Source organism: Peromyscus leucopus, chromosome 1 (assembly GCF_004664715.2).
Source record: "Peromyscus leucopus breed LL Stock chromosome 1, UCI_PerLeu_2.1, whole genome shotgun sequence".
Taxonomy (NCBI): Eukaryota; Metazoa; Chordata; class Mammalia; order Rodentia; family Cricetidae; genus Peromyscus; species Peromyscus leucopus.
Window position 1 is genome coordinate 105,224,567 of NC_051063.1, and position 26,071 is coordinate 105,250,637.

Consider the following 26,071-nt stretch of genomic DNA (forward strand, 5'->3'; position numbering starts at 1 on the left):
TCGTAGGGGAGGGAGACACGGAGGGAGACAAGATGGCGGCGGCGGCGTCGCAAGGCGGGAGAAGCGGCGGTGGCGGAGGCAGTAGTGGGGCTGGCGGCGGCCCCAGCTGCGGAACAGGCAGCAGCCGCAGTGGTTTGTTGGATAAGGTGAGGAGCTGAGTCCTGGGTACAGTCTAGAGCCCTGGGGATGCCCAGGAGGTGATGAGCCCACCGTCCCCATCCCCGCCCCCCTTTTCTGCGGCTTCTTGACGAGCGCTCCTCTGTAGCCCACCAACGCACGCTTGTAATCTGCCCTCTCTACACACTCAGACCCAAGCCTTCTCTTTGGGTCATCTCTTTTCGCAAGTGTGCTGGTCCCTAACACGGGCCGCCACCGCAGCTTCTCCTAGTTAGGGCTATATTTCACCGTAAGGATGACGTTTCTATTGTGCTAGGAGGCCCACTTTTGAAAGTGCCCATTTCACCAACGCGGAAAACTGATCTCCCAAAGAAATTAAAAAGAGTATTTCCCAAACTTCCACCGTCACCCTCGCGTGTTGCTAGAGAGTACAAAGAGTTCCTTTGCCTTTTACTCACAAACGTTTCTAGGCGATTTTTTTTTCATGATACATCAAATAATGAAATATTCGTATGTTGACTTTCCTTGCTGGGCTGACAGGAAGCCTTAAGATTATTTTTCCATTTTGCATTCCCTGCCTTTCTTTTTTCTTCTCCTGCTGTCTGTACCAGCCAGCTGCTTTTCCACTCTGCCTACCCATCCTTATCCATAAGGGCTTAAAGGAAGGGGTGGGGGGCTGCTCCTGGATTGACCTTCTTGCCCTTTGCACAGCATCTTGGAAGAAACAGCTGTGTGAAAAACAGGCCTAGTATTGGTTCTGCCTCTAGCTATGTGACCTAAAATATACCTGTTCTCCTCGTGTCTGTTTCTCATCTGCAAAATGAGGAATTTAGCCTAGATCTATCTTATGGCCCCCCTGCAGTGTTCTCAGTCCCAGCTGATGTGATAAGGGTGGAGCATGGTGCTTTAATATAGTAAACCTTTTTTCTTTAAACATTTGAATCGAAACACTTTCTGATTCTTCTGTGCCAAACAGATGGCTAGTGCTTAAGGAGGGAATATCTGATCATGTTGAGGGCTTCCGGTCCTGCATATCTTCCTGCATGACAGGCAAGGGCTCCACCACTGAGCCATATCCCCAGTTCTGCTTGGTTTTGTTTGTTTGGTTTTTTTTGAGGATCATTAGATTCAAATGGAAAGAGTCTTGCTATATAGCTAAGCTGGCCCAAACTCAGAACCTCCTCCCGTCTTCTGACTGCTTTCATACTCTTCATACTTCTTGAGAAATAGGAATGTGTTCTGGGAACTGGCTGGTATTTTGCGTTCAAATTCACCCTTTCTGTTGGGTGCAGTGCATCTCATAGCTTGTGTTGAGCCTCCCCAGGGTGACTCTTCTCTGTTTTCCCTCTGCTTGGGTTATCACCAGCAAACATAAACATGAACATTCTGCCAAGGCAGAGATTACTAAACACAGTGCTCTTTGATGTCTGTGAAGGCTTGGTTTCAGGATTCACTGCATATTTTTTGGTATCCAAGGAAACTCAGATCATTCATAAAATGGAATAATATTTGTATATAAGCTACATACCTTCCAGAATACTTTAAATCACCTTTAGATTATTTGGAATACTTGCTGCAAAGTAAATGTTAGGCAGACAGTTGTAATACTATTACAAAAATATCTGTGAGTTCAGGGCATACAAAGGTTTTTTTGTTTGTTTGTTTTTTGTTTTTTCTTTCCTTGAATACTATCTATACATGTTTGGCTGGTCCTTGCCTGTGCAATATTGGTAGAGAGAGCTGACTGTAGTATCTGGCACATTGTGTTAGGATAATTTGGCCTTTAAGTATCTCTGCTATTGGAATAAAGTATGAAGACTGTCAGGTTACTTAACCTTAGTACCTTTCCCATTCTTCATCTGAAATGTTGAGAGTCTCTGGCAACTGTATGACAGGGCTTGGGAACAGAATCAAGACTATATATCAGCCTCTGCACTCTTTGAAGTATACTATGTAGTGATGGAGGGAAATATATTTGCAGGTTCCTATTATCAGAGTACTCAGACTAGCCAAATAGGAAGTGGCGTATTCAAAGTAAGTATATTTAAGGAAACACATGATGTATTCAGAAGGTACTTTTTGCAGAAATTCAAATGAGAGAGAATGGTTCTTGAGATCTGATAGCTAAGAGTGAGAAGCCCTGGGTTGAAAGGCTTCATGTCTGAGTAGAGTTCAGACATGATTTTGAGAATGAGAAGAAGAACATATCAAGAAAGTCTTAAGTTATTTATTTTATTTGATGTATTTTGGTGTGTGTGCACATGGGTGTGGGGGTCAGAGGACAGCTTTTGAGAATCAGTTCTCCTACTGTGCGGGACCCAGGAATCCCTTGAGGCTTGGCAGTAAGTATCGTCACTGCTGAGCCATCTTTCTGGTCCTCAAGGGAGTCTTTCTTGAAGAAAGAAAGATACACAGAATACGATGAGATTTCTTAGTAGGCTTACTAGGAGGGTCTCCACGGAAACACAGTGATAGTAGAGTTAGACTGGAGAGGGGTCACTTAAGTGGGAGGGGGATGTAAAGGCTTTTGAGACTATATAAAGTGATTTTAGGAAAATTATTCACATAGTTCACAGAATTAGACACATAATAAGGCCATAGACTAGTATATAGGCTTTCACAGAAAGAAGGGTAAGTTTGAGTTCTGGTGTAGCATACCTAAAGCCTTGGATGATTATTCATTACTGAACTTGATTTTCTTTACCACAGTGAATATTGTAGGTATTCTCATTATAGGCTTGTGGTAAAGATTAAATTATACAATACTGGTAAGGTTAAAGGCCTATATAAAAACGGAATGGCAAGGTGATGAGATCCCCTACTGGGGTATCAGAAAGAGGTAAAATGTTCTCACAGAGGAACATTTGGCAGATTATTTGTTTTATTGAAACAGGGCCTTACTGTTGTAACCAGGTTGGTCTTGAAACTTAAGGTCTTTCTGCCTCAGCCTGCCTAATGGTGAGCTTACAGGCATGGTCCAGCATACTTCCCCCTCCCCCAACTTGGAAGATTTAACCAAGAAATGAGAGACAGAAGAGGGAAAACCATCAAGAGCTGTTTAAAATCCCCTTTCCTGGAAAACTGCCTTTCGGCTTACATTGACTTGTTCCCCTTCTGAATTACAGAAGAACTAGTGCCCCTGGGGGTTGACTTAGTTCTGCCGGTTTGTATTTTTCCAGTGTCCTTCCTGTGAGAGTTTCTCTACACTGATCATCGCAAAGCCAGAGCTTACAGCCCTGAATTTAGCAAGGGGGAGGGGGATATGCCACCTCAGTCTTAGAAAGAGCCGTAGAGGATGTTGCTTGAAGTATCTGAAAACCCCCTGACTGCTGAGGTGGAGAATCTGGGGACTTGTCCTGAGTGCATCAGGTCTGCTGGAACGGGGAGGTTTTGTTCTGAGGGGTGAGGATGTAGGGTGTGTTCAAATGAGGACGCTGCCTTCATAGAACCCCTTTGATTGGATTTCTCTTCTTGCCTTTTCTTTTCTCCCTTTGTGGGAGGAAGGTTTTTATTTCCACACCCATCGTTTCTCTTGCCGTGAAGAAATGCAGTCGAGGTGTTCGAGTGTGCTGCTTGACTTGTCCACACTGACGTGGGTTTCTGCTCCTCTGAACCGGACTGAGGAACAAGTGGCACCTGTCCCTTCCTGACTTTAAGTTTGCAGGCCTGCCCTTCCCTCTCGAAGTGACTGCACTATCTTTGCCCCACGGCTGCCCATGCTTTGTTCTCTACGGCAACTGGAAAGGGCAGCTCTTTCCCAGTCTGTTTGGGCTACTAAAAATTGGAATGGTGCTTAATGTTTTCTTTCTTTCTTTTTTTGTAAACTGTTATCCAAACCTTTTTAATGTCATAACCTGGATTCTTTCTCATGGTTGGCTTCTCAGCCTGACCTTAGAGCACAGCTTCTATATCTTGGTTACTGAGAACATAGCTCTGGGGCCGGCCTTGCCAGCCCCTAGCATTGAATTATGGTGCTACCCAGATGTGTATTCTTGGGCCAGTTAACAAATCTCTTTGTAACTCAGTTTCTGCACCTGTAAAGTGGAGCTAATAACAGTTTGTGTGTGCACAAAACCTCTCTGGATTTTGACTTCCTTAGATAAATATTTTTAGTACATGTAAAAACTGTCCATATCAGGTTCCCCTGGGTTTTAGTTAAAAATAACAGATTTCTGTACCTCCCAGATCAGAACAAGATTTTGTAGTATTGAAGCCTGGGTATTTGTATTTTCATACGCTCTTTGTTACCTGTACATTTTGAAAATAAAAATTTTAAATGAATATATAATATGTAGATTATATAGTCCAATGGTTTTTAGTATAATTAGAAAGTCATTAGTACACAATTTCAGAAAATTTTTTAAGTCCCCCCAAAGCCTCATACCTATTAGCAGTCATGCCCTAGTCCCTCTTCCTAGTCTCTCCAGGCCACCACAGAAAGCTTTTTTTCAGGGAGGAGACCCAAACCAATAATCTCATGAATGCTAAGCAAGACTATGCCACTAAGCTAAGCCCCCAGCCCTCCCAAGTCTAGTTCTATCTGGATTTGTCTGTTGTGGACATTTTATATAGATGAAAGTTAAGGTTTCCATTGCTGTGAAGAGACACCATGACAACGGAAACTCTTATAAAGGAAAACATTTAATTGGTGCTGGCTTACAGTTTAGAGGTTCAGCCCATTATCATCATGGTGGGACATGGCTGCGTGCAGGCAGACACGGTGCTGGAGAAGTAGCTGAGAGTCCTATATCTTGCAAGCAACAGGAAGTAAACTGTCACACTGGGAGTGGCTTGAGCATGTATGAGACCTTAAACCCCACCTCCTCAGTGAAACACTTCTTCCAACAAGATCACACCTACTCCAGCAAAGCCACACCTCCTAATAGTGCCACTTCCTTTGGGGGCCATTTTCTTTCAAACCATCACAACAAACATAGCCTATTGTGACTAGTGTCTTTCATTTAACATGTATTATAGCATGTATCAAACTTTATTTTTATATGACCTAAATATATTCATTGGCACTGATAAACTGTTTTAAAATTTCTGTGTGTGGATGTAGAGGACAGACTCAGGTATCAGTCTTCACCTATTTCCACCTCCCTCCTCACTCCAGGTGCATGGGTGTTAAAAATCTTCACAGCTGCATCCAGTTTCACAATATCATGAAGACTCAGGTCCTCACCCTCGTGTGACCAGTGCTTTACCCATCAAACCATCCTCTGACAGATACTGATACTTTTATCTTTCCATTTGCCAGTTAATACTTGAATCGTGCACCTTTTGGCTCTGTGGTACCTAATATAAGTACATCTGTTCACTGGGTGGACATTTTCAGTTCTTCGGATTATGTAAATGGGAGTGGAATTGCTGGGTCATATTGTAACTGTTGATATTTTAATTGACTAATTTTTGAAATGTGGTCTCAGTAGCCCAGGCTGGCCCGGAACTGTCGATTGTCTTGCCTCAGTCTGCTGAGTGCTAGGATTTCAGGTTCCCTTGGTGTTTACTACTCTAGTTGGCAGCGTGAACCTGGGAGAATGAGGCTCACTGAAGTCCCCTGCAATGGCCAGTTTTAGTCAGAGATCAGACAGTTTAGATTCTGAGGGTTAAGAAGCGTCACCTGAGTAAAGTGAACAACCACAAGGACAATCCTACATGGCAAAAGCATGTTTTCCATAGAGGCCTATGACTAACACAGCTGAAGTCATCTCATTCCTATCCGTTATACCTGGGAGGATCATGAAAACACATTCCAAGAACAATCCCATGTTCTGAAGAGACTGAGGTCACAAGACTCATGTCTTATTTTCTTAGAGATTTCTCACAGGCACTCAAATCCCCCACACCAGACTATATTCTGACACCTTGGCACTGCATTTAACTTTGAGGAATTATCAAAACTATATTGCACACTAGGGGTGCTACTTTACATTCCCACAAGGAATCGAGAAAGGAATTTCTAATGTAGTTGCAGTTTCTAAACTGGTTGCACGTAGTTTTTAAATGCGTGATTTGCCCCCTCCATAGACGAAGGACTCACATCTCATATCTTTCTGTTTCTTGGGGTTGTTGTTGTTTTGTGTTTTATGTTTTTTGAGACAGTCTCACTATATAGTGCTGGTTGATCTGGAACTCTAGGACTCACTGTGACCAGCCTGGCCATGAACTCAAGGAGATTTGTGTCCCTCTGCCTTCTGAAGCACTGGGACTAAAGGTACATACTTAAAAGGTACATACCTAACCTTGTTGTTTCGAGGTAGGGTCTTGTATTTTAGGTTGGCCTCCAGCTGCTGTGTAACTCAGGATGATCTTGAACTTCTGATAGCTAGCCTGCGCTTCCCAAGTGCTGGGATTACAGGCGTGTTCTGGTTTATGTGCTAGAGATTGAACCTAGGCTTCCTGCCTGCCAGGCAAGCCCTCTAGCAGCTGAGCTCCAGCTCCAGCTCCAGCTCCAGCTCCAGCTCCCGCTCCCTCATCTTACCGCTCGTCACAGCAGTTTCAGTGTGAACCGTTTTCAGCCTTAGAGCCCAGATGTATTGGCATCAGTTGTGGGATATTTAATCCATAGCCCCCATGAACTAAAGCTGTGCCCACAGAATTGCAGTGGTGTAGGCTTCCTGAGCCATGGGGCCAAGGCTCCCATATAGTTTGGGACCATGGAGAAAGCAGTTGGGGCCCAGGGGGTAATCAGTTTCTCTGGAGTTGCCACTAATGTGCATGTTCATAATTTAACTGACACATCGTAATTCTAACCTCCAACTAACTCATAAATACAACCACTAATAAGCACTCCTACACCAATAATTTCCATTACAGTATTTCTTGGCCCTTAAAAAAGAGATTGAAATTAAAGGCTCAGTGTGCTGCTAAGAGCTGTAATCTTGTCTTGGTGATACCATGGGTTTTCAAATTGCATCTAAATTAAGCAACTGCATTCTAAGATACTCATCATTTTCTTCCCAAATTAACGTTTTCCCTTTATTTTTGCACTTGTTACTCCTGATCTCGCTAAATGTGTATAGATGGAAGTTGAGGTTAGACATATATTAAAACTCAAGTGGTCATCTCAGCTTCTGAGTATCAGTTTCTGTCATCTCCTTACTATAGGTTAGAAAAATCTGGAGTCAGAGGTAAAATAAAACAGTTGAGCTATACATCTCAAACCCAGCATACAAAAAAGAATATTTATCCTTTTTCCTCTATTCCTTCTCTTGGGAAGTGACGTGATGGTTCTGACAAGTTGTCTAAGCCCTAGTTCTGATGGTGGTCACCTGTCTCTTGTCATGTTACTTTTGACTAGTATGTTACTAAGTCCATCCAGTCCTGCTATATGTGTCCACTGTTTGTCCACTTGCTGGTCCTGTATGGAGGATTCAGGTTAAAAAGGACCCATCTAATTTATACATTAGTAGCAGAATTATATAATTATATAATTATAGATTATATATGTCTCTGGTATCTTTGAGACTTGTCTGTGAAACGATTTTCAAAATGAAACCAACAAAACCCCTTAAAACACATAAAGTTAGTTGATATTTACACACTTAAACTCTTACCATTTCCTGCTTAGAATCATGTTTTACCTTTAGCCTTGTAAGCATTTGGTCCCTCAGCCATGTGCCTTGTTCCTACTAACTGTCCTGCTTTGCAGCTTCTATCCACTTTCTGAACTAGAGTAGACAAAAAGAAGGGAGAGAAAATTTTTGTTTTTTTTCTAAATCAGAGTGGGGTCCTTCCATTGATACATTGATGCTGTCACCCCCAGTATCCATCTCACCAGAGTGAGGGGAGGAATCATTTGAGTCAGGCTAAGGAACTCTGTAAAGCAGTCCAGTGCAGTCTTCATATCACCACATACTTTCTAAAGTAAAGAAAGTGTACCTGCTACGACGTTATACTCAGGACTGTTTGTTTGCTTACCCTAATGACCAGTGTTTTCCTTTGTTGACCCATCCCCAGGCCTTAACACCAGAAGATGCTTGGGGAGCAGAGGCTGTAATTCCCAAATCATTTAATTTAGAAAAATGACTTCCTGCATTGTTCACATATTTTTCAATATGGAGAAGTATTTAAAAACTTGCCTAAGCACTTGAGAAATGGGATCCCCAATGCCATGCCTGCAGTGAAAAGTCTTTGTAGAACTTTCTGCACTGGAGAATCATAAGTGAAATGAGTCTTGAGTATCATGAAAATCATCGTGTACCCTTTTTCTGTGAACTTGTTAGCTAGGTATTTCTGACCTCCAAAGTGTGGACAAGGACAAGCATGCCTTGTTCCTCTCAATAAAAATGATTCCTAGTAACCACCATGACTCATTCATGAATGTGAATAACTTGTATAGTTATAGTATAAACTCAGAGTCATGATCTGATCCAGTTAAACTATTAAATAATTCCAAATCAGTACTATGACTGTATTGAAAAGATGGCAGGAGCAGGAAAAATAAATGTGTGTGTGTGTGTGTGTGTGTGTATAGAATTCCCCAAGACTAGTGCTATGTTAGACAAACCATGAGACTCAGCATATAATGCTGCTTGTAGTAAGATATATCATAGCCCCATAGGGTGGAGTGTACAGGAAACCAAGTGGTGTGCTAGAGTTCCTCTGCCATTAGAGCCCTCAAAGACTTCAGTAAGGAGAGTTAGGACAGTCCGTGTGAAATGGTGTCTGCCAGGGAACATCATTAGACACACAGTGCTTGATTTTCCACAGGGCTAGTTAAGTGGGTACCTTATGCCAAGTCTGCCAGATCCCTAGAAGGAAAGATATTTGGCCTGGATCGCATTGTTGACAGAACTTAGACACAGGGAGCTCTTTTAGCATGTAGGGGATGTCTTCTATCAGTGCAGGGAACTGTAACAGCCAAGTTGTCAAATAGCAGTCAGGGACCAACCTGGAAAATCTGCCTTCCTAACTAAGAGTGACAATCCTTAGGAAGACTTACATTAATTGCTTTCCACATATTGCCCTTCGTCATAATTTATCCTGTGAGGTCCCATGTGAACCAGACTTGCCCTTTGCCTTGTCTCTGTGTATGTTCATGCACTCACATATGTAGAGGGGTGTGTGTGTGTGTGTGTGTGTGTGTGTGTGTGTGTGTGTGTAGGCCAGAAGCTGACAGTGGGTATCTTACTCAGTTGATCTCCACCTTTTTGTTGTTTTTTGAGACAGTCTTTTATGTAGCCTTCACTGGCCTGGAACTATGCAAATCAGACTGGCCTCCGAAACTCAGAGAGAGCCATCTCCCTCTGCCTCTGGAGTGCTGAGATTAAAGGCATGAGCCACCATGCCTGGCTCCACCTTTATCTGAGACAGGATCTCTTACTGAATTCAGAGCTTACTGATCCCAGCCCCTGCCTTGTCTTTTTGTCCTTTTTATTGCTCCTGTTCCTAGTGTTTAGGAAGACCAAGGGGAGGGGAAAAGATAACATGAATAACAGCAGGAGAGATGCAGTTTGCATACATTTTAGATGAGCAGTTTTTGAGATGATGGGAAATGGGAACAAAATGGAAATAGGAACTTAATGTCAATCCCGCTTGTTCAGGTATTTCTCTGTGCTATAGCAGAGAGGGCTAAGGTTTTGCGTGCATACAAAGTAAAACGATGCATCCCTCTCTTCAGAAACCAAATGAAAACCTTTCTCATGATCTGTGTAATCACAGGAAAAGTTCCTGTTCTCCCTGCTGAAGTTTCTCGAACCAGACAGTGCTGTTAGAGCTGAGGCTTATTCAGCATGTTAATGCTGCTTCTGCACCTTGTCCCTGGAAACTGCTGGGAGATTGTAGAGCTGAGTTCCATTTCTGGACTGTGCTGCACTCAGTGATGTGTGTGTGTCTGAGGTGGGGGTCTATGAGAATAAGTCCCTTTTGGAATGATAAAAATTTGTAAATGACTTCATTATTTCACAGATTATGCATACAAATTCTTTGGTATTATTAGAATATACTTGACTGAATAAAACAGTTGTTATTCTTAGTTTAATATGTAATTTTAAAAATTAGCTATGTTTGATTAGTAGGCTAACAGATTATTAGAATCTGTATTTAAAAATGTCACCATAAGTAATAAAGAAAAAGTTTGTTTTATAAGACACTGATGGGAAAAGATTTGATTTAAAAAGGCTTTAAATATAGCTAATTTAGGGTCTGGTCAGTGGCTCAAAGTGCTTGTTTTTGCAGAGGATCCAAGTTCTGGTTCAGCACCCTGTCAGGTGACTTACAACTACCTGTAACTCTAGCTCCAGGGGATCTGAAGGCACATGCACACGCGCGCGCGCACGCACGCATGCACACACACACACACACACACACACACACAATTACAACATACACACTGACTAATTTTACACATACACACGTAACATTCAGTTTACATTTATTCCTCTTGACAGACTTCACTTTTCTTATTGTATATTAGTATATAGAACCACAGCTTTGTAAAAAGGTTGATAAGGTAGAAGTGTTTTCTGTCTTTGAGTAAAAGAATCCATTCTCAAGCCAAATGATTGTGAATTGAAAAGTTAGTGAGCCAACCAGGGCCTCGTGCATGCTAGGCAAACACTGTCTCTGAGCTGCATCCCTTCCCTGGTTTCCTCTCCAAGTTGCTGTTGGTCATAGTATTTTATCAGAGTAACAGAAAGCAAACTAGGACACTTGGTTTATAATTGAAAATTTGATGTTTTCAACAGATTATACTGGATTTGCTGTCTTAAAGTTGTTCGCAAAGACCCTTCCCTCTCTGTTAGTGTCTGTAAATCCCCATATCTGTATTTGCTGAATTTTGTGCTTATAGAATGTTAGGGTGAACAAAAGCAGGTTTTTTGTTTGTTTGTTTGGTTGGTTGGTTGTTGTTTTTCTGCACTCATCTGTGGTTAAATGGAGGTGGGATATATGAGTTGGCATAGCACATGTACGTGTTCTGGTTCTAGGCTGTGGGATTTGAGTTTTCTGTGTGGAAACTTGTACCAATCCATATGAGAACCCACCTGATTTTAGTGCCTAGTCTCAACATCCGAAGACAAAGAATGAATGTTCAAATACTCAGAGATCTGAAGAAAGTAGCTCATTCTACTTTGTAAGGTGCCACGTTTTCTGATGCACAATTTTTCTATTTGTTTTGTAGTGGAAGATTGATGATAAGCCTGTAAAGATTGATAAGTGGGATGGATCAGCTGTGAAAAATTCTTTGGATGATTCCGCCAAAAAGGTACATTTTTTAAAGACATTCATGAGCATGTTTTTAGTCTGTGGATACATCTCCTCACAGATCTCAAAGTTAGAAGATGAGCCAGAAAAGGGCTTCTACAATGATCACAGAATAAGTAAGTAGGAGGAAGTGTGTTTCACCATGAATGTTGGGGTGTCAAGAAAATTGGTAATTATTGTTTTGAGATTAATTAGCTTGAAACACAGAAGTTTGGGAAGGTAGACTATTCAACTGTGGAGGGTCCATTTGCAAAAAGAAAAGAAAATGTTAGCTGTGTCCTATGAGAAAAGTTGAGAATTTAAAAAACTATGTAAGGTACTGCCAGGCACACTTGAGGCCAGCCTGGTCTACACAGCTAGTTCCAGGATAGCCATGGCTGCACAAAGAAACTCTTGTCTCCAAAAAAACAAAAAACCCACCTGGGATTTTTTGTTTTTTGTTTTGTTTTGTTTTTTCGAGACAGATTTCTCTGTGTAGCTTTGCGCCTTTCCTGGAACTCACTTGGTAGCCCAGGCTGGCCTCGAACTCACAGAGATCCGCCTGGCTCTGCCTCCCGAGTGCTGCACCTGGGATTCTCTAAAGAGGGTTTGAGCTTCTTTGTTTAGAGTGGTAAGATGTTAGTCGAAAAGAACATTTGTTCATTCCTGCAGTTCATGACATGACTAAGTGGGGATCTGTAAAAGCAAGTCACAGCAAGGATACATCGCTGTCACCTTCCATCCTGCTTCTTGCTAGGTACTCCTGGAAAAATACAAGTACGTGGAGAACTTTGGTCTAATTGACGGTCGCCTCACCATCTGTACCATCTCCTGCTTCTTTGCCATAGTGGCTTTGATTTGGGATTACATGCACCCCTTTCCAGAGTCCAAGCCAGTTTTGGCTTTGTGCGTCATATCATATCCTTTTTTTATGCTCAGGTTTGCTTTTTAATAACAGTTCAAAAATATCTGCTGTTAAATCATCCTTCCTTTCCATAAAAGCTTTGATTTTAGGGCTTGCTGATGTTAGGATTAACATTAAAAATTGTACCTGTAAATTCATGCTATATCATTGATATTCTGGATTTAATAAGGTTTTTATCCTATATACTTAGTTATTAACTAATAGGAGACCTAAAGCAAAAACACATGATGATAGACCCAGCTCTTTTAACTCGTTGGATTTTTCCCTTTAGACTGGGTTGCTTTAAGCCGTTTATTCCTGACTATTCATAGAAAAGCTTTGGATTTTAGAAGTTTGAATTTGTTTCCTATTTTTCTTTGAAGCTGAAGAGCTGGCTGGGGAGGTCCTGAGCATGAGGTGTGGATTTGGTCCGTGTTTCAGTGAGATTGAGGACTCCTGGGGCTACAGAACATGAGTTTAAAATCCTACACAACATGGGTTTAACATACTATACAACATGAGTTTGAAATCCAAGGTGTGTGTGATCTTAGGCTAAAAGGAAAAAATGTAAGTAATACCCATTCAGAATTGCCAGAGTGAGTGGGACACTGGATGTGGTAGCATATGCTTGTAATTCCAGCTCCCAGGATGAGTCAGGATGATCATGACTTTCAAGCCAGCTACCTGGCAAAAAAACCTTATAGCATTTAAAAATTAGAAAAAAAAGAGGGCTGGAGCGATGGCTCAGTTGTTAAAATATTTGCTACACAAGCACAAAGACCTGAGCTTGGGACCCCAGCACCCACTTAAAAGCTCAACACAGCACCCACTTAAAAGCTGGCAGAGCAGCACAGGCTTGTAATCCCAGTGTTCAGGAGATGGGAACAGGGATCCCAGGACCTGGCCAGCCAGTCCACCTGAATCAGTGAGCTCCAGGTTGGTTTAGTACGAAACCCTGCCTTAAAAAATTAGGTGGAGTGTGACATAGGAAGACCCCTAGTGTTGACCCCTGGCTTCCGTACATGTAGCGATAATGTCCACGCTACCACCACCCAAGGGGCTGTGGATTGAAAAGACAGTGGGTCATTCGCCTCAGCAGAATGCGGAATGCTGTTTATTGAAGAGGGAGGAAACCTTAAATGCAGGCTTACTGCACAGTGGGAGAACCCCAGAGGGCAGAAGTTTGCTACTGATGTTTACAATCTTTCATCTAAGCTGTTAACGCCCAATATACAGGATACACAAACAAGGAACTTCCCTTAAGCATTCAGGAGGGTGGAACCCGGGAGGGAATTAGCATAGGGAGGACATCAAGGTCAAGGTCTGCAAGCAAGGTGGCAGCTACCCAAAATGGGGGACCAGGGCCCTACACATACACACATGCATATCTTTGTGTACCCATACATACATGTGCACACATGTGAACACATACATGTGCATATTCCACACACAAATGAAAAAGAAAGAAAATCAGATGGGAGATTTTATAGTATATTTCCCAAATTCAAAGGGTTCAACTTAAAATTTCTCACTTTTATAATGGCATGAAAAAAATATCCAAACAACCATTGCATTTTTAATTTTCAATATAGTACTCAGTAAATTACATCAGCTATTCACCATGTTATTACACAGTAGGCTTTGTATTAGATGAGTTTGCCCAGTTGACTGGCTGATGTAAATATTCTGAGCACATTCAAGGTAGGCTAGGCTAATTATAGTGTTTGCAAGTATGGTGTATTACATGCATATTTAATTCATAGTTACAAAATCCCATTGTAAGTTGAGAATTTTGCCTCTCCTTTTTATGATAAACATAGATTACTTCTGATTATTTCATAGATTATTTCTAAGATCCTCAATGCAAAGAGCTTTTATTATAGTCTTAATTACAGAGTTTATTTACATTCATAGAATGATTTCTCTGTGGTCCTCCACTCCCATCACCTGTCCCTTAGTTTGTATGTATATAACTTTTACACTTTATAACTTAAAAAAAATATATAATGGATTTTTTTTTTTTGGTCCATCAGGATGCCTTTTCAGGTGAAGGCATTTGCTGTCAAGATTGATGATCTGGGGCTGGAGAGATGGCTCATCAGTTAAGAGCACTGGTTGCTCCTCCAGAGGTCCTGAGTTCAATTCCCAGCAACCACATGGTGGCTCACAACCATCTATAATGAGATCTGGTGCCCTCTTCTGGCCTGCAGGCTTGCATGCAGACAGGACACTGTATACATAATAAATAAATCTTTAAAAAAAAAAAAAGAAAAAAAGATTGATGATCTGAGTTCAGTCTCTGGAACCCAGAGTGAGAGAACTGACCCCCACAAGTTGTCCTTTCACTTCCATACTTGTGCCTTGACATACTTTTATACATACACATTTCCCCAAATAAATAAAAAGTGTAAAATTTAAAAAAATTATACATTAGTATGTGGAACTCTACCACTAACTAAAAACATATCTTACAGACCACCTTCCCACAGGTGCGGTAGTTGAAGGGACTTGCTGTACTTGCAGTAGACTAGAGTTTGATTCCTAGAACCCATGTCAGGTGGCTCACAACCGTCTGTAACTCCAGCTCCAGGGGACCTGACACACTCTTCTGGCTCTCATGTGCACATACCTACATGGACACACACATATGCACATAATTAAAAAAAAATAAAGACTATCAGAGGTGGTTAGCAAGCCATCTTAATAAAGCATCTGATTAAAAGTAGTATACAAATAGATGGCTCCTGGACTTGGCAACAAGTGACCTTTGACTCTTCAATAATGACATTAAATATCCTAGTTTGAAATTTCCGCTGTTGAAGCAATCTAAAAGAATATACCATAAGTTTTAGAGACCATTCTCAAGACAATGACAGCAACCCTGTTACACAGTCTCCAAAAGAACTACTTTGACAATATTTCAGTTATATTTGTTTAAAGCAAAGCGTGATCTGAAGTTCATGTTTTATATATAGTGCTGGTGACTACCACTGTAAATAACTGCTGTGTACTACCTGGCTATATATAGAAACCCATGACAATTCTATTTTTGTTTGTCTGAGACAGGGTCTCAGTAGTAGTCCTGACTTAGCAGCATCCACGTGTGGAAATTATAGGTGTGCACCCCTACGCTTAGCTTCCTGACATCTCTAAAAGTTCAGTACTCTTATTTAGAGATGAGGATACTTGGGAGGGAAATGAAGTTATTAAATGCTGACATGCAAATCCAGGACTGTCTTAACTCCAAAGTCCTTATGCTTCACACCATATTTCCTGCCTTTCTAATTCATAAAACTTAAATGACACTCCATACAACATGTTAGTGGTTGAATATACAGTTAACACTGTCAAACCCTGTAATAATGTGTCTGCATGTGCATTAGGCATAATTGGTCTCACAGTTGACTAAATCTGAAATCACTTTGACATTGGTTGACTATATATATTTTTTATTTTACGTATATAGGTGTTTTGCCTGCTTATATTTCTGTACCACATGCATGTCTGGTGCCCAAGGAAACCAGAAAAGGGTGTCAGATCTAGAACTGGAGCTATAGAATGTAGTGAGCTGCCATATGGGTGATGGGATTCAGACCCAGGTTCCCTGCAAATGCAGCCAGTGCTCTGAATTGCTGATCCATCTCTCTAGCCTCTGATCCTTTTTTTAAGTAGAGAAATAAGCATAAGTGATAACGAAGTCATGAGAAGCTGGGTAACAGGACATTCTTAGACCTGTTGTCCTTCAGTGTAAAAGATGAGAAAGCCTATTTGTCCTGTACCTTTTGTCTCCTTTGTGAGGTGTCTAGAGAACTAACCAGAGAGAGCCTTGTTTCTTCTAGGTACATAAATACAAGGGTTAAAAGGAAATAACTAAATTTTCAGTGCTTTAGTGGTAAGATAAAACTTACTTAGGACTGTCAAGAATTTTTTTGTGGCTCTTGTGTGTCATTTGTTGTTACTTTAGTTGTCTTTGCATATTTGTTTACTTTCCCCTTAACATTATTTGAACCTATTTTGTGATGATGGGGATTCTGACCATTTATACCTCATACAAGGAGAAGAGCATCTTTCTTGTGGCCCACAGAAAAGATCCTACAGGAATGGATCCTGATGATATTTGGCAACTGTCCTCCAGCCTCAAAAGGTAATGGCCATCCTTGGTTCTTAAGAGATTCTTAACGCCTGGCATTGGGTTTGCCCTGGGGTGTTGTCATGATCCACAGTGTACTAGTTTGTTCTTGTTCTATGCTGATCATAGTGCTAGTCATGTACAGTGGAGGGATGAATGAGCTGATAGATTTTTCCTAGCACTGCAGTTCTGAGGTTCTTTATCATAGAAGATACCCTCAGGATATACTTTGGTGGAAGGCTGGAGAATGATTGTCTTTTTCCTTGTGGCCAGTCAACGAAAGTCAGAGGTTAGGTTGGATGCCACGGACTGGCCCACCAGGAGTACCACGACCGTAGGAGAATCAGGGCTTGGGTAGTCAGGAAGGCAAGGATTCGGCGACTGACAGACAACACACTCAAAAGTGGTTTGAATCTGCTGCAATTTTACTTCTGCAAATCAGTAGTTTATATATAGAAAAGAAAACTATCAAGTCATACAAGGAACAACAAGAGCTTGGCAATAATTTAATTACATCATCTTTAAAAACAGTAAGCATATAATTATTAATCTGCGCTAGACATATCCCTTTACTCACAAGAACTTTATGACCCAAAGAGCAGTCTGTGTTTTTTAAACTTAGTACAGTTCCTAGACTTATGTAGGCTTCTTGCAGCTGTGTCCTTCATCTTTATCTCAGCCGCTTGCTAGTTTATTATTCACTTCTACTTTTCTGGTTCTCATGACCCATTTAGCCAATTTGGATGCTGCAGATCCTCCCTAAGTCTTTCTTCAGTTCTTTACCATATATCTCTTCTAATATAAAGCCTTTTTACCTGCTGGAATATGGACTCTTGTACTTTTACACCTGTAAGGGGAAGGGGTTCTGCTGTAGTCCTTAAGTTTCCATGCTGAACTTCCTCAACAGAGGGGCCCACCATCTGCCTCCTATGAGATAATGTTTTCTGCCATAAATCACTTTAGTTGGGATTCCTAAAGGATTCCTAGTGGGTGAGTGTTCATTCCCTAGAAGTGCCTGAATTATTATACTTTCTATTATCTAGCGGCTTGAGGCTTGAGGTTTTTAAGGAATAGTTCATTCTGCTATATCTAAATAAGGTCCATGTCCAGCTTCCCCTTTTCTCCATAGTTCACAACCCAAGCATTCATTAATTTTGGCTGTGTTTTATTGATTAATCAGAACATTATCAGAAAAGCAGTTATACAGAACCCATAGCCCAGGGAGCTCATGATCTGTGAAGCATGTCTCCTTTGAGAAGATGGCATAACACGGGCACTCTGCCAGGGACCTCCAGGGAGCTTAGTCCCGTGGGACACGTATCTCCCGTCCGCTATTATTGACATAATTGTTCATGTCACACGGACGACACTGGAGTTGGTGTGGCAGTTGGAGGAATGGCTCAGAGGTTAAGAGTGCTTACTGCTCTTAAAGAGGACCTGGGCTTGGTTCCTAGCACCCATGCAGTGACTCACAACCAGCTGTAACTTGAGTTCCAGGGGATCCAACATCTTCTTCTGTTTTGTTTTTTGTTTTTGTCACCTACATGCATGTTGTACACATAAATTCATGCTGGTGAACACATATACACATAAAATAGATAAATCTTCTTTAAAAGATTAAAGGTGTGAGGTTAGTTGTCTTTCGGGAGCCTCCATTTAGCATCTGTGACCTCTGGCTTCATCCCGAGTGTGTTGAGGAGTCTCTGGCTTGGGGCTTCTGTATTACCCCCCACAGTCCAGAGTCTCTTCTGTCTTGTGGTAGCACATACAGGTGTTCATTGGTATCTAGAACTGGGTCCATGTTCCATTGAGTTTGTTTCTAACTCATGACTTTTGGTAAATTACGTAAAGTGAAGTTTAGTGAGATAAAAAAATAATCCATAGAGTTGTTAGGAAGACGAAATGCCAGTTATAGCAAATATACATCCAGCATTTATTATATATTAGATATTTGTTACTTTTCTGTTGCTTTGATAAAACACCATGACCAGACTTTGTGGTTCCATCCCCATCACAGCCGGGAGGCATACACAGTGGCTGAAGGAGCAAGCTGACAGCTCACATCTTGAGCCACAAGCACAAAGCAGAGAGAGCAAACTAGAAATGGTGCAAGTCTCTAGATCCTCAGAGCCCATCCCAGCAACATATTTTATCCAACAAGACCACACCTCCTAGACCTCTCCAAATAGTGCCACCAACTGGGGACTGAGTGTTCAATTATCTGAGCCTGTGATGGCATTTTCATTCAAACCACTGCAGTATTCTAAATGCATTACTTCATTTAAACCTTAGAACACATATTTACAGATAAGAACATGGCCTAAAGGATTGAGCTCAGAAGTGGTAGAGAATGAATTTTAGCCTAAGTTGTGCACAGATTTCAGGTTTTTAGTTTTGTTTTTTTTTTTTCGAGACAGGGTTTCTCTGTGTAGCTTTGCGCCTTTCCTGGAGCTCACTTGGTAGCCCAGGCTGGCCTCGAACTCACAGAGATCCGCCTGGCTCTGCCTCCCGAGTGCTGGGATTAAAGGCGTGCGCCACCACCGCCCGGCTAGATTTCAGGTTTTTAGTCATTGACTAAAAATACATGACACACTTTGTTAGCATATCCAGGCCATCACATCGTAATTACTCATACTGAAGGTAAGTAACATCAGCACCAGCCCCTTTCTGGCAGTTTGTGGAGTAACCTCTGAGGAAGAGGAACAGACTTTCATTCTGATGTTGCAGTTGAGTTCTGCTATCTCCTGGCAGGGTTGCTACCTGTTTTGGGTTTTTTTTTTTTGCCTCAACCGTTAGAGAAGACTGCCCTTTTCACCAGGCCACTAAAACAGAGTTGCATAATTCTAGAATCCAACAACATTGATTTCATTATTTTCATCCAACTTGTGTTGTTGTTTTTGTTATTGTTGTGGTTGTTGTTGTTGGTGGTGGTGGTGTGTGTGATTTGCTTGTGTGCACCTGTGCCATGGTACATACAATGTAGAGGTCAAAGGCTGCTTCTTGGGGGTCAGTTCTCTTCCTCCTACCGTAGGATCTGAGGATCAACTGGCAACACTTTCACCCACGGAGTCATCTCAGCTGCCTTGTGTTGTAACCACTTTATTGAGAGAAAGTTCACCTACCACCCCATTCACCCATACAAAGTTTAAGTCAGTGACTCCTAGTGTATTTATAATTGTACCTATTACCACAGTCATAAAAGCATTTTTTCACCTCAAAATGAAACCCTGTACCTTCAGTGATTATCTTCTATTTCCCCCATTTCTTGCAACCTAAGTAATCACCCTTCTGCTCTCCTGTCCCTAAAAGAGACATTTATAGATATTTCATGTGCATGGGATGATAATGCTTCTTTAACTTAGCCTAATATTTTCCTTTTTTCATATTTTAAGACTTAAAATTTTACCTGGCTTTTGAGAATTTCATATAGGTGTGTATTTTGATCATATCCACCCCCTATTCACTCCCCAATTTTCCCCAGACACTTCTGCATATCCCCTTCTCAACTTCATATTGTCTTCATAATCCACTGAATCCAACTAGTGCTGCCTGCTAGTAGGATTACCCACTGGAGCATGGGCAACCTATGAGGCCATACCTCTGAAAACAGCTGACTGTCCCCCCCAGCAGCCATCACTGCCTATTACTCTCAGCCAACAGTGGAGCCTCATGAGCTCTCCGTCTATGCTGGAATCTTGACTGGCTTGATCTTGTACAAATCTTGAACAGGCAGCCACAGTTGCTGTGAGCCCATGAGTCCAATAGCCTGCCATGTACAGAAGACACTATTTCACAACAGAGCATGTTTTCAAAGTTCATCTCTGTTGTAGCATATGTCAGTAATCAGTACTTTGATCCTTTTTATGGTTGACTGATAGTCCATTGCCCAGATATATTATATTTTGTTAACCTATTTCAGTTGAAGAACATTTGGATTCTTTCTACCTTTTAGGTTTTATGAATGATAGTGCATATGTAGTTGTATGGATCTGTGTCATTTCTCTTGGATAATGTACCTAGAAGAGGAATTCATGGATCATGTGGTTACTTTGTTTAATGAAGTGACAGTCTGTTTTCCAAAGTGTGTGCATCATTTTAAATCCCACTAGAAGTGTGTAAAAATACATTCTACATTCTTTGCTAGTTTTTGTCAGCTGCTGGATTGTTGGTAGAGAAAGAATCATGAATGCTTCTTGTTCTGTCATGCTCTCCCTTCACAGTGGTTTAGTATAACAGTGCCTGATTCTGCTGTCATCTACAGCTGCCAGGTCATATGATGTGCCATGGCAGTGAAAGTTTCGCAGATGATCAGCTGCCATATTCAAACTTTGCACAGGCTTTAACTCAAGTGTAAAGAGCCTTCAGTGAGTTGTTCTTCTGCAGTTAGTATATAGTATAAACTTGCCCAGCAGTTGGAGTTTTCTTCATCTGCCCCAGTGGCATCTCCATATTTCTTCATACCCCTCTCAGAAGCTAACAGCATTTTGCAGTTTGCCATCTTCTCTAGTTGCCCAGTGACTCTCTGTTTAAACTGACTTATTTCTGGCTTGATTAATTTTCTGTCTCTAAGATAAACTGTTTGCCCTCTTTCTGAAGAAGGCTTTGCTGATACATGCTAGTCTAAATTATTCCAAGAACATTTTTACTTGCTAGTGTTGTCCATGGAGCTATAGTTAAATTTACTTGTCTGTTGGTAAACTGTAAACCCCACAATACCATTCTCCACGGCATAAAACTCCTTACCATTCACTGTTCCCAAGTACAACAGGCAGGGATTGTGTCATTTATCTCTGAGTCCTCAGACCTCGCCCAAAGTCGGAGAGAGTATAAATGTGTCAAACACTTTGTTTGTATTGGAGCTAAAGAGATGGTTAAAAGATCTGGCTGTTCTTCCAGAGAACCTGGGTTTTGATTCTCAGCACCCACATGGTGGCTCACAATCCAGCTCTAGGGATTCTAGTGCCTTTGTTTGGCCTCCATGGGTACCAGACACACAAGTAATACATAGACATGCATGCAGACAGAACACTTGTGCATAAGAAATAAAAATAAATGAAAAAAATTGGTTGTGTGAATGACCGCAATGAACCTAGCCTTAGCTGTAGTGTGTGTGACCTCTTCATTTACAGCCAAGTTATTGTAGACCATCTACAAAATCTCCCATAGCTTCTCCATCTGAACATTTCCTGTTTTTCCTCCTGTAGTGAAACCTGCCTGTGACTGGAAGACACATTTCCTCTGTATACTGAAAGTGGTGGCTGATGTTTGTCTTGTAGTCCTTGTTACCCTGATGGTGACATGGAGCTGGATTCCCCCTTCTCCACTCACTTCTTCCTGCTCCTCCTCAGTCTCCTCCCCAACATACCCACTTTGAATTGTACTTCATCACATTTTGCCATTTCTGTGCTTCACTGCAGAACTCTTCCTAGAGATAACTTGGCTCATGGCACTCTCTAATATATGTCCTTTTGTGAGTCTCAGTATCTATATGTTTGGATAGATGATTATTGCAGATTGTGGTCTGTTTTACTCACTGTCTTTCAATGATGTCATTTTCTACTGTGTGTTCAGCACGTATTTTCATTGGGCACATCCTAGTCATTATCATTTCTCCTTTAAAAATTTCTGCTCTGATGATCACTGGTTTCCTGGCTGTTGTACTGCCCCCATTCATAGAGCCGACCACCTTCCCATTGCCTTTCTTCTCACGTGGCTTAGATCCCTTTGGAGGATCTTATATGCTTCTTCATCTGTCCCCAAACCTCCTGAGCATCACCTCTTGTCTTTGCTGTTGTCTGTGGTGAGGAGGCAGAGGTGGTCAGAGGCTCCCATCCTCTCCATCTGCATGCTCCTTTCTGTCCCTTCTCCTTGATGTTTTCCTTGCTACTAGATCATTCCTTCTGACATAGAATCAGGTTGTAATTTCTCCTAGCCTTAAAAAAAAAAGTCTCCTCCCCTTTGTCCCTCATACTTTTTTCTCAGTTGTCTGTCACTGCTGTCATCTACTTCTCCCCCATTATCACTTGGAGCAGCTGTTACCTTTCATTCCTCATCTTAGCCTGTAGTCAGGCTTTTCTGTCCTGTCCCAGTCCACAGCCGCTTTCAAATGATCACTCAGAGGCTTATATTACTTACAGTTGTTTGAATGATGGCTCAGGATTATTACCTACTAGCTCTTACATTTAAGTTAAGCCATTTCTATTAATCTTCGTTCACCACGTAGCCCGTGCCTTACTGGTGCTCTGGCATCTTGCTCCTTCAGCATCTGCTGGTGTCTGCTCTGATTCCACCCTTCTTCTCCCTGTATCTTTGCTTGGATTTCCAACCTGGCTATAACCTGTCTTGCCATAGGCCAAGGCAACTTCTTTATTAACCAATAGTAACAACACATATTCACAGCATATAGAATGACCATCCTACAGCATTAGCCTGTTAACAGCATCTGACCATTTAGTTACAGTTTTCTGCCTGTTTTTTTTTTTTTTTTTTTTTTTAAACAAGTCTTCTGGGGTACCATGTTCTTCTAATTTCTAATTACATTAGTGTCTTTTCTTTCATCTTTGTTTCTTTTCTTTTTTCCTTTCTTGAAATTGGAAGTAACATTAGGGCTTATTCCTAGAACTACTTTATACTTGAGAAATCTTTATGTAGCTTTTTAAGACTTTAAATGTTACCTATATAAAGATCTCTAAATCTACATTTTTATCCTAGACCTTTTATCTGAACTGTAGCTATATCCTGCTTTCTGTCTGATACTGGATCCTAATGGGCATCTTAACATGTCTAAAACCCAACTCCTTTCCCCATTATCCAGCCCACTCTTGCCCCAGTTTTCCTCTCTGGGTAAGTTTTATTTCTAACAAGTCCAGATCATTTGGACTCCAGAGTGCCTCTAGTTTGTCAGCTCCACAGTTACTAGCTAACTCCTCATGTGGGGTGGACCCTGCAGCATCTCTCCCTGCTTGTAGTCATTGCCTGCAGGGCAGGTAAAGCAAGTTATCTTCTACATACATACATACATCGCATCCACTCAGTCCTCTGTTTGAGATCTCCTGTTCAGGAAAAAGGCTAAGTTCCTAGGGACAGCTTAGCAGTCTGTATGTGTGTGTTTTGTGTGTTCGTATATGTGTGCACAAACACTCCCCTCTCCTGCGACCAATACTCCTTTTCTTTATTCATCTTGTTCTTTTTCTGTTCTTCAGTCATCCTAGGCATGTCCTTGGGGCCTCTGTCCTTTCTGGTCCCTCCACATGGAATATTTTTCTTGGATAGTGTGTTCTCATCTTCATTAGGGTTCAGTAATTGTACCAGGGAAGATATGTCAGCATATCTAGGGAGGCATCAGAATTAGTTTAATAATTAGCAATTAGGAAGCCTGGGAGTAGGTCTGTCTGTCTGTCTCTCTGGGTGAGCGTGGAGGGGTAGTCCCTGTATCAGCAGTGCCAAGCTTATCCCCACCTTTCAAAAGCACTTGGTGAGGTATGTTACTGCTTGAGTCCCTGTTGGTTTTTAAATTGATTTTTAAAATCAATTAGCATACAAAGTGGTGTGTTTTCCGGGGGCATTTTCATATGTATGCTGTCATTGGTCCTCCTCCCTCCTCTCCCTGCTACCCTTCGGCTAGTCCCTTCCTTCCCCGTAAATAAACCTCTCCTGCTGTTGAGTATTCCATTACTGTCTTCCTTCACCCTAAGATCTCCTCAGTTTCCCCGTCTGTTTGGTTTTTGATCTGTTCTCTTTGTCCTGATGCTTAGGTTTGATGACAAATACACCCTGAAGTTGACCTTCATCAGTGGGAGGACAAAGCAGCAGCGGGAAGCCGAGTTCACCAAGTCCATCGCCAAGTTCTTTGATCACAGCGGGACACTGGTCATGGATGCATATGAGCCTGAAATATCCAGGCTCCATGACAGTCTCGCCACAGAAAGAAAAATAAAATAGCCAATTTTAAAAGCTCTCTTTCTGCTGGATCATACGAGTTACTGGTGGGTAGGGAAGAAACAGAAAGCTTAAACTTGGTCAAGTATGAAATGTTCAAAAATGCCCCTGTTTAGTCCGCTCTGGATAAATAGAATTTCCTAGCACAGATTTGCAGAGTTGTGTCTTTGACCACTAGCTGTAGCCTCCTTGGTCTGCTGGGTGGGTTTTTGTTGTTGTTTTCCTTTAGAAGCATTTTTTTTTTTTTTTTTGTGAAAACTGAGCATACTTTTCCTTTGTACTTAATAGTACTTTATTTAGTATAGTTTTGTGCCATGCAGCGTTTGAACGCTCAGTTCTTAAGAACCGCTAACCTTGCTGGGTGGTGGTGTTCACCTACAATCCAGCACTTGGAAGGTTGAGGAAGTGGGGTTGAGTTTGAGGCCATCCTGGACTGTAGAGCCAGGCCTTGTCTTGCGCAGTGGGTTTTGTTAACTTGTTGCTGACTTTGTGTTAATCCCTGCCTCAGCAACAATTTCCTTCCATCCAGGATACAACTTCTTATGTATGAGAGCTTTCCTTTACACACCATTTTTGTGGGTGTGTATATATACATATATATATATATATATATTTGACTTGGGGAGAATTATTTTAAAAAAATACAAACTAGCTTTTTGTTTAAAATAGACCTGCCTATTACATTTTGTGCTCTTAACCAATTAAAGAAGCCAGTGGCATTTTTAGTTTTATATTCTCTATGTTTTCCACTAGTATGTTCCTATTGATTTGTTTGTGCCCTTTATTAACTGCCATTTTCTAAAATTTTTTTCAATAAATGAAAGAAGATGTGAAAATGTGGAGTCCTAGTCTTGAAAGAAGGAACAGTGCAGCAAGTGCTTTACTACTTGTGATGGAGTCCCTTCTAGGCTGTGAGACCCTGGAGCCAGGGACTCTGTTCCAGGGATAGCAGCGACACCCAGCGCTGGTTTTGTGCTCTGGGCACTTTATATGCATTGGCTTGCGGATGCCCGCAGTCATTCTCAGTGGCAGCCACTGTTCCTTACTTTACACAGGAGGAAGCCAAGACACAAAAGTTAACAGCTTGCCACACAGATGCTTCTAGAATGGGAACTTAAATCTTAGTTACCTGGCTCCAGAGGTTATGTTCCTTCAGAGACAAAACAGTATTTTTTTCCCCTCAGCATTTTCCCAACCTGGTCAGAGAACTGGGCGCTTGACCAGATCTTGTGACCCTTAGGAATATTGTACCTCTAGACATTCAGGAGTATAATTCTACCTAAGTCTAGTGCCCAAAACAATATTCACTGTGGGGCATTTACCTACCACCCCCACAGCTTCCCAGAGTTTTCTTGAGTGCGATCAGCAGGAAATATTAGATAGAAGGATTTATTGCGGAGAATATCGTGGAGATAAACAGATAGAAAATAAAGGATAGCCTCGAGAGGGCCTGGAACCTTTTCCAATGGGCCCCGACTGTCTCTGGCCCAGGGTTTTTATAGAGACGCCAAGGGGGTAGAGCAAAAGACCTCCTCCCCCAGCACAGCCAAGTGCAGACCATCTCAGACACCTGCACTCAGGCCCGTGGTCCTGATCATCCTCTATTCGGACCTGCTGGGTAAAGCCACGAGGAACCCGAGAACGGGCTCCCACAATTCACTTTATGAGAATTCACTTTATGGAAAGCCCTGGGAATGTTGTCCTGTCTAGACTACCCAGTGGAGAGTGTGAGACAAGACTGGCCAGATGTTGAAGCCTTGGATTCTCTTCTATACTCTTTCCTGTAAAAGCCTTTG

At 41.7% G+C, this 26,071-nt stretch overlaps 1 protein-coding gene and 1 long non-coding RNA gene across 2 annotated transcripts; both read left to right on the forward strand.

Annotated features, from left to right (window-relative positions):
* On the forward strand, positions 1–25,006 carry Spcs2 (signal peptidase complex subunit 2). Its single transcript, XM_028877516.2, has 5 exons — positions 1–146; positions 11,243–11,326; positions 12,062–12,222; positions 16,218–16,352; positions 24,092–25,006. Exons 1-5 carry the CDS (start codon positions 33–35, stop codon positions 24,276–24,278), a joined length of 681 nt encoding a protein of 226 aa, XP_028733349.1. The 5' UTR covers positions 1–32; the 3' UTR covers positions 24,279–25,006.
* LOC114698710 lies at positions 17,806–22,829 on the forward strand. Its single transcript, XR_003735395.2, has 2 exons — positions 17,806–18,721; positions 18,897–22,829. It is a non-coding gene; the product is annotated as an uncharacterized LOC114698710 (long non-coding RNA).
* Positions 25,007–26,071: the final 1,065 nt, after the last annotated feature.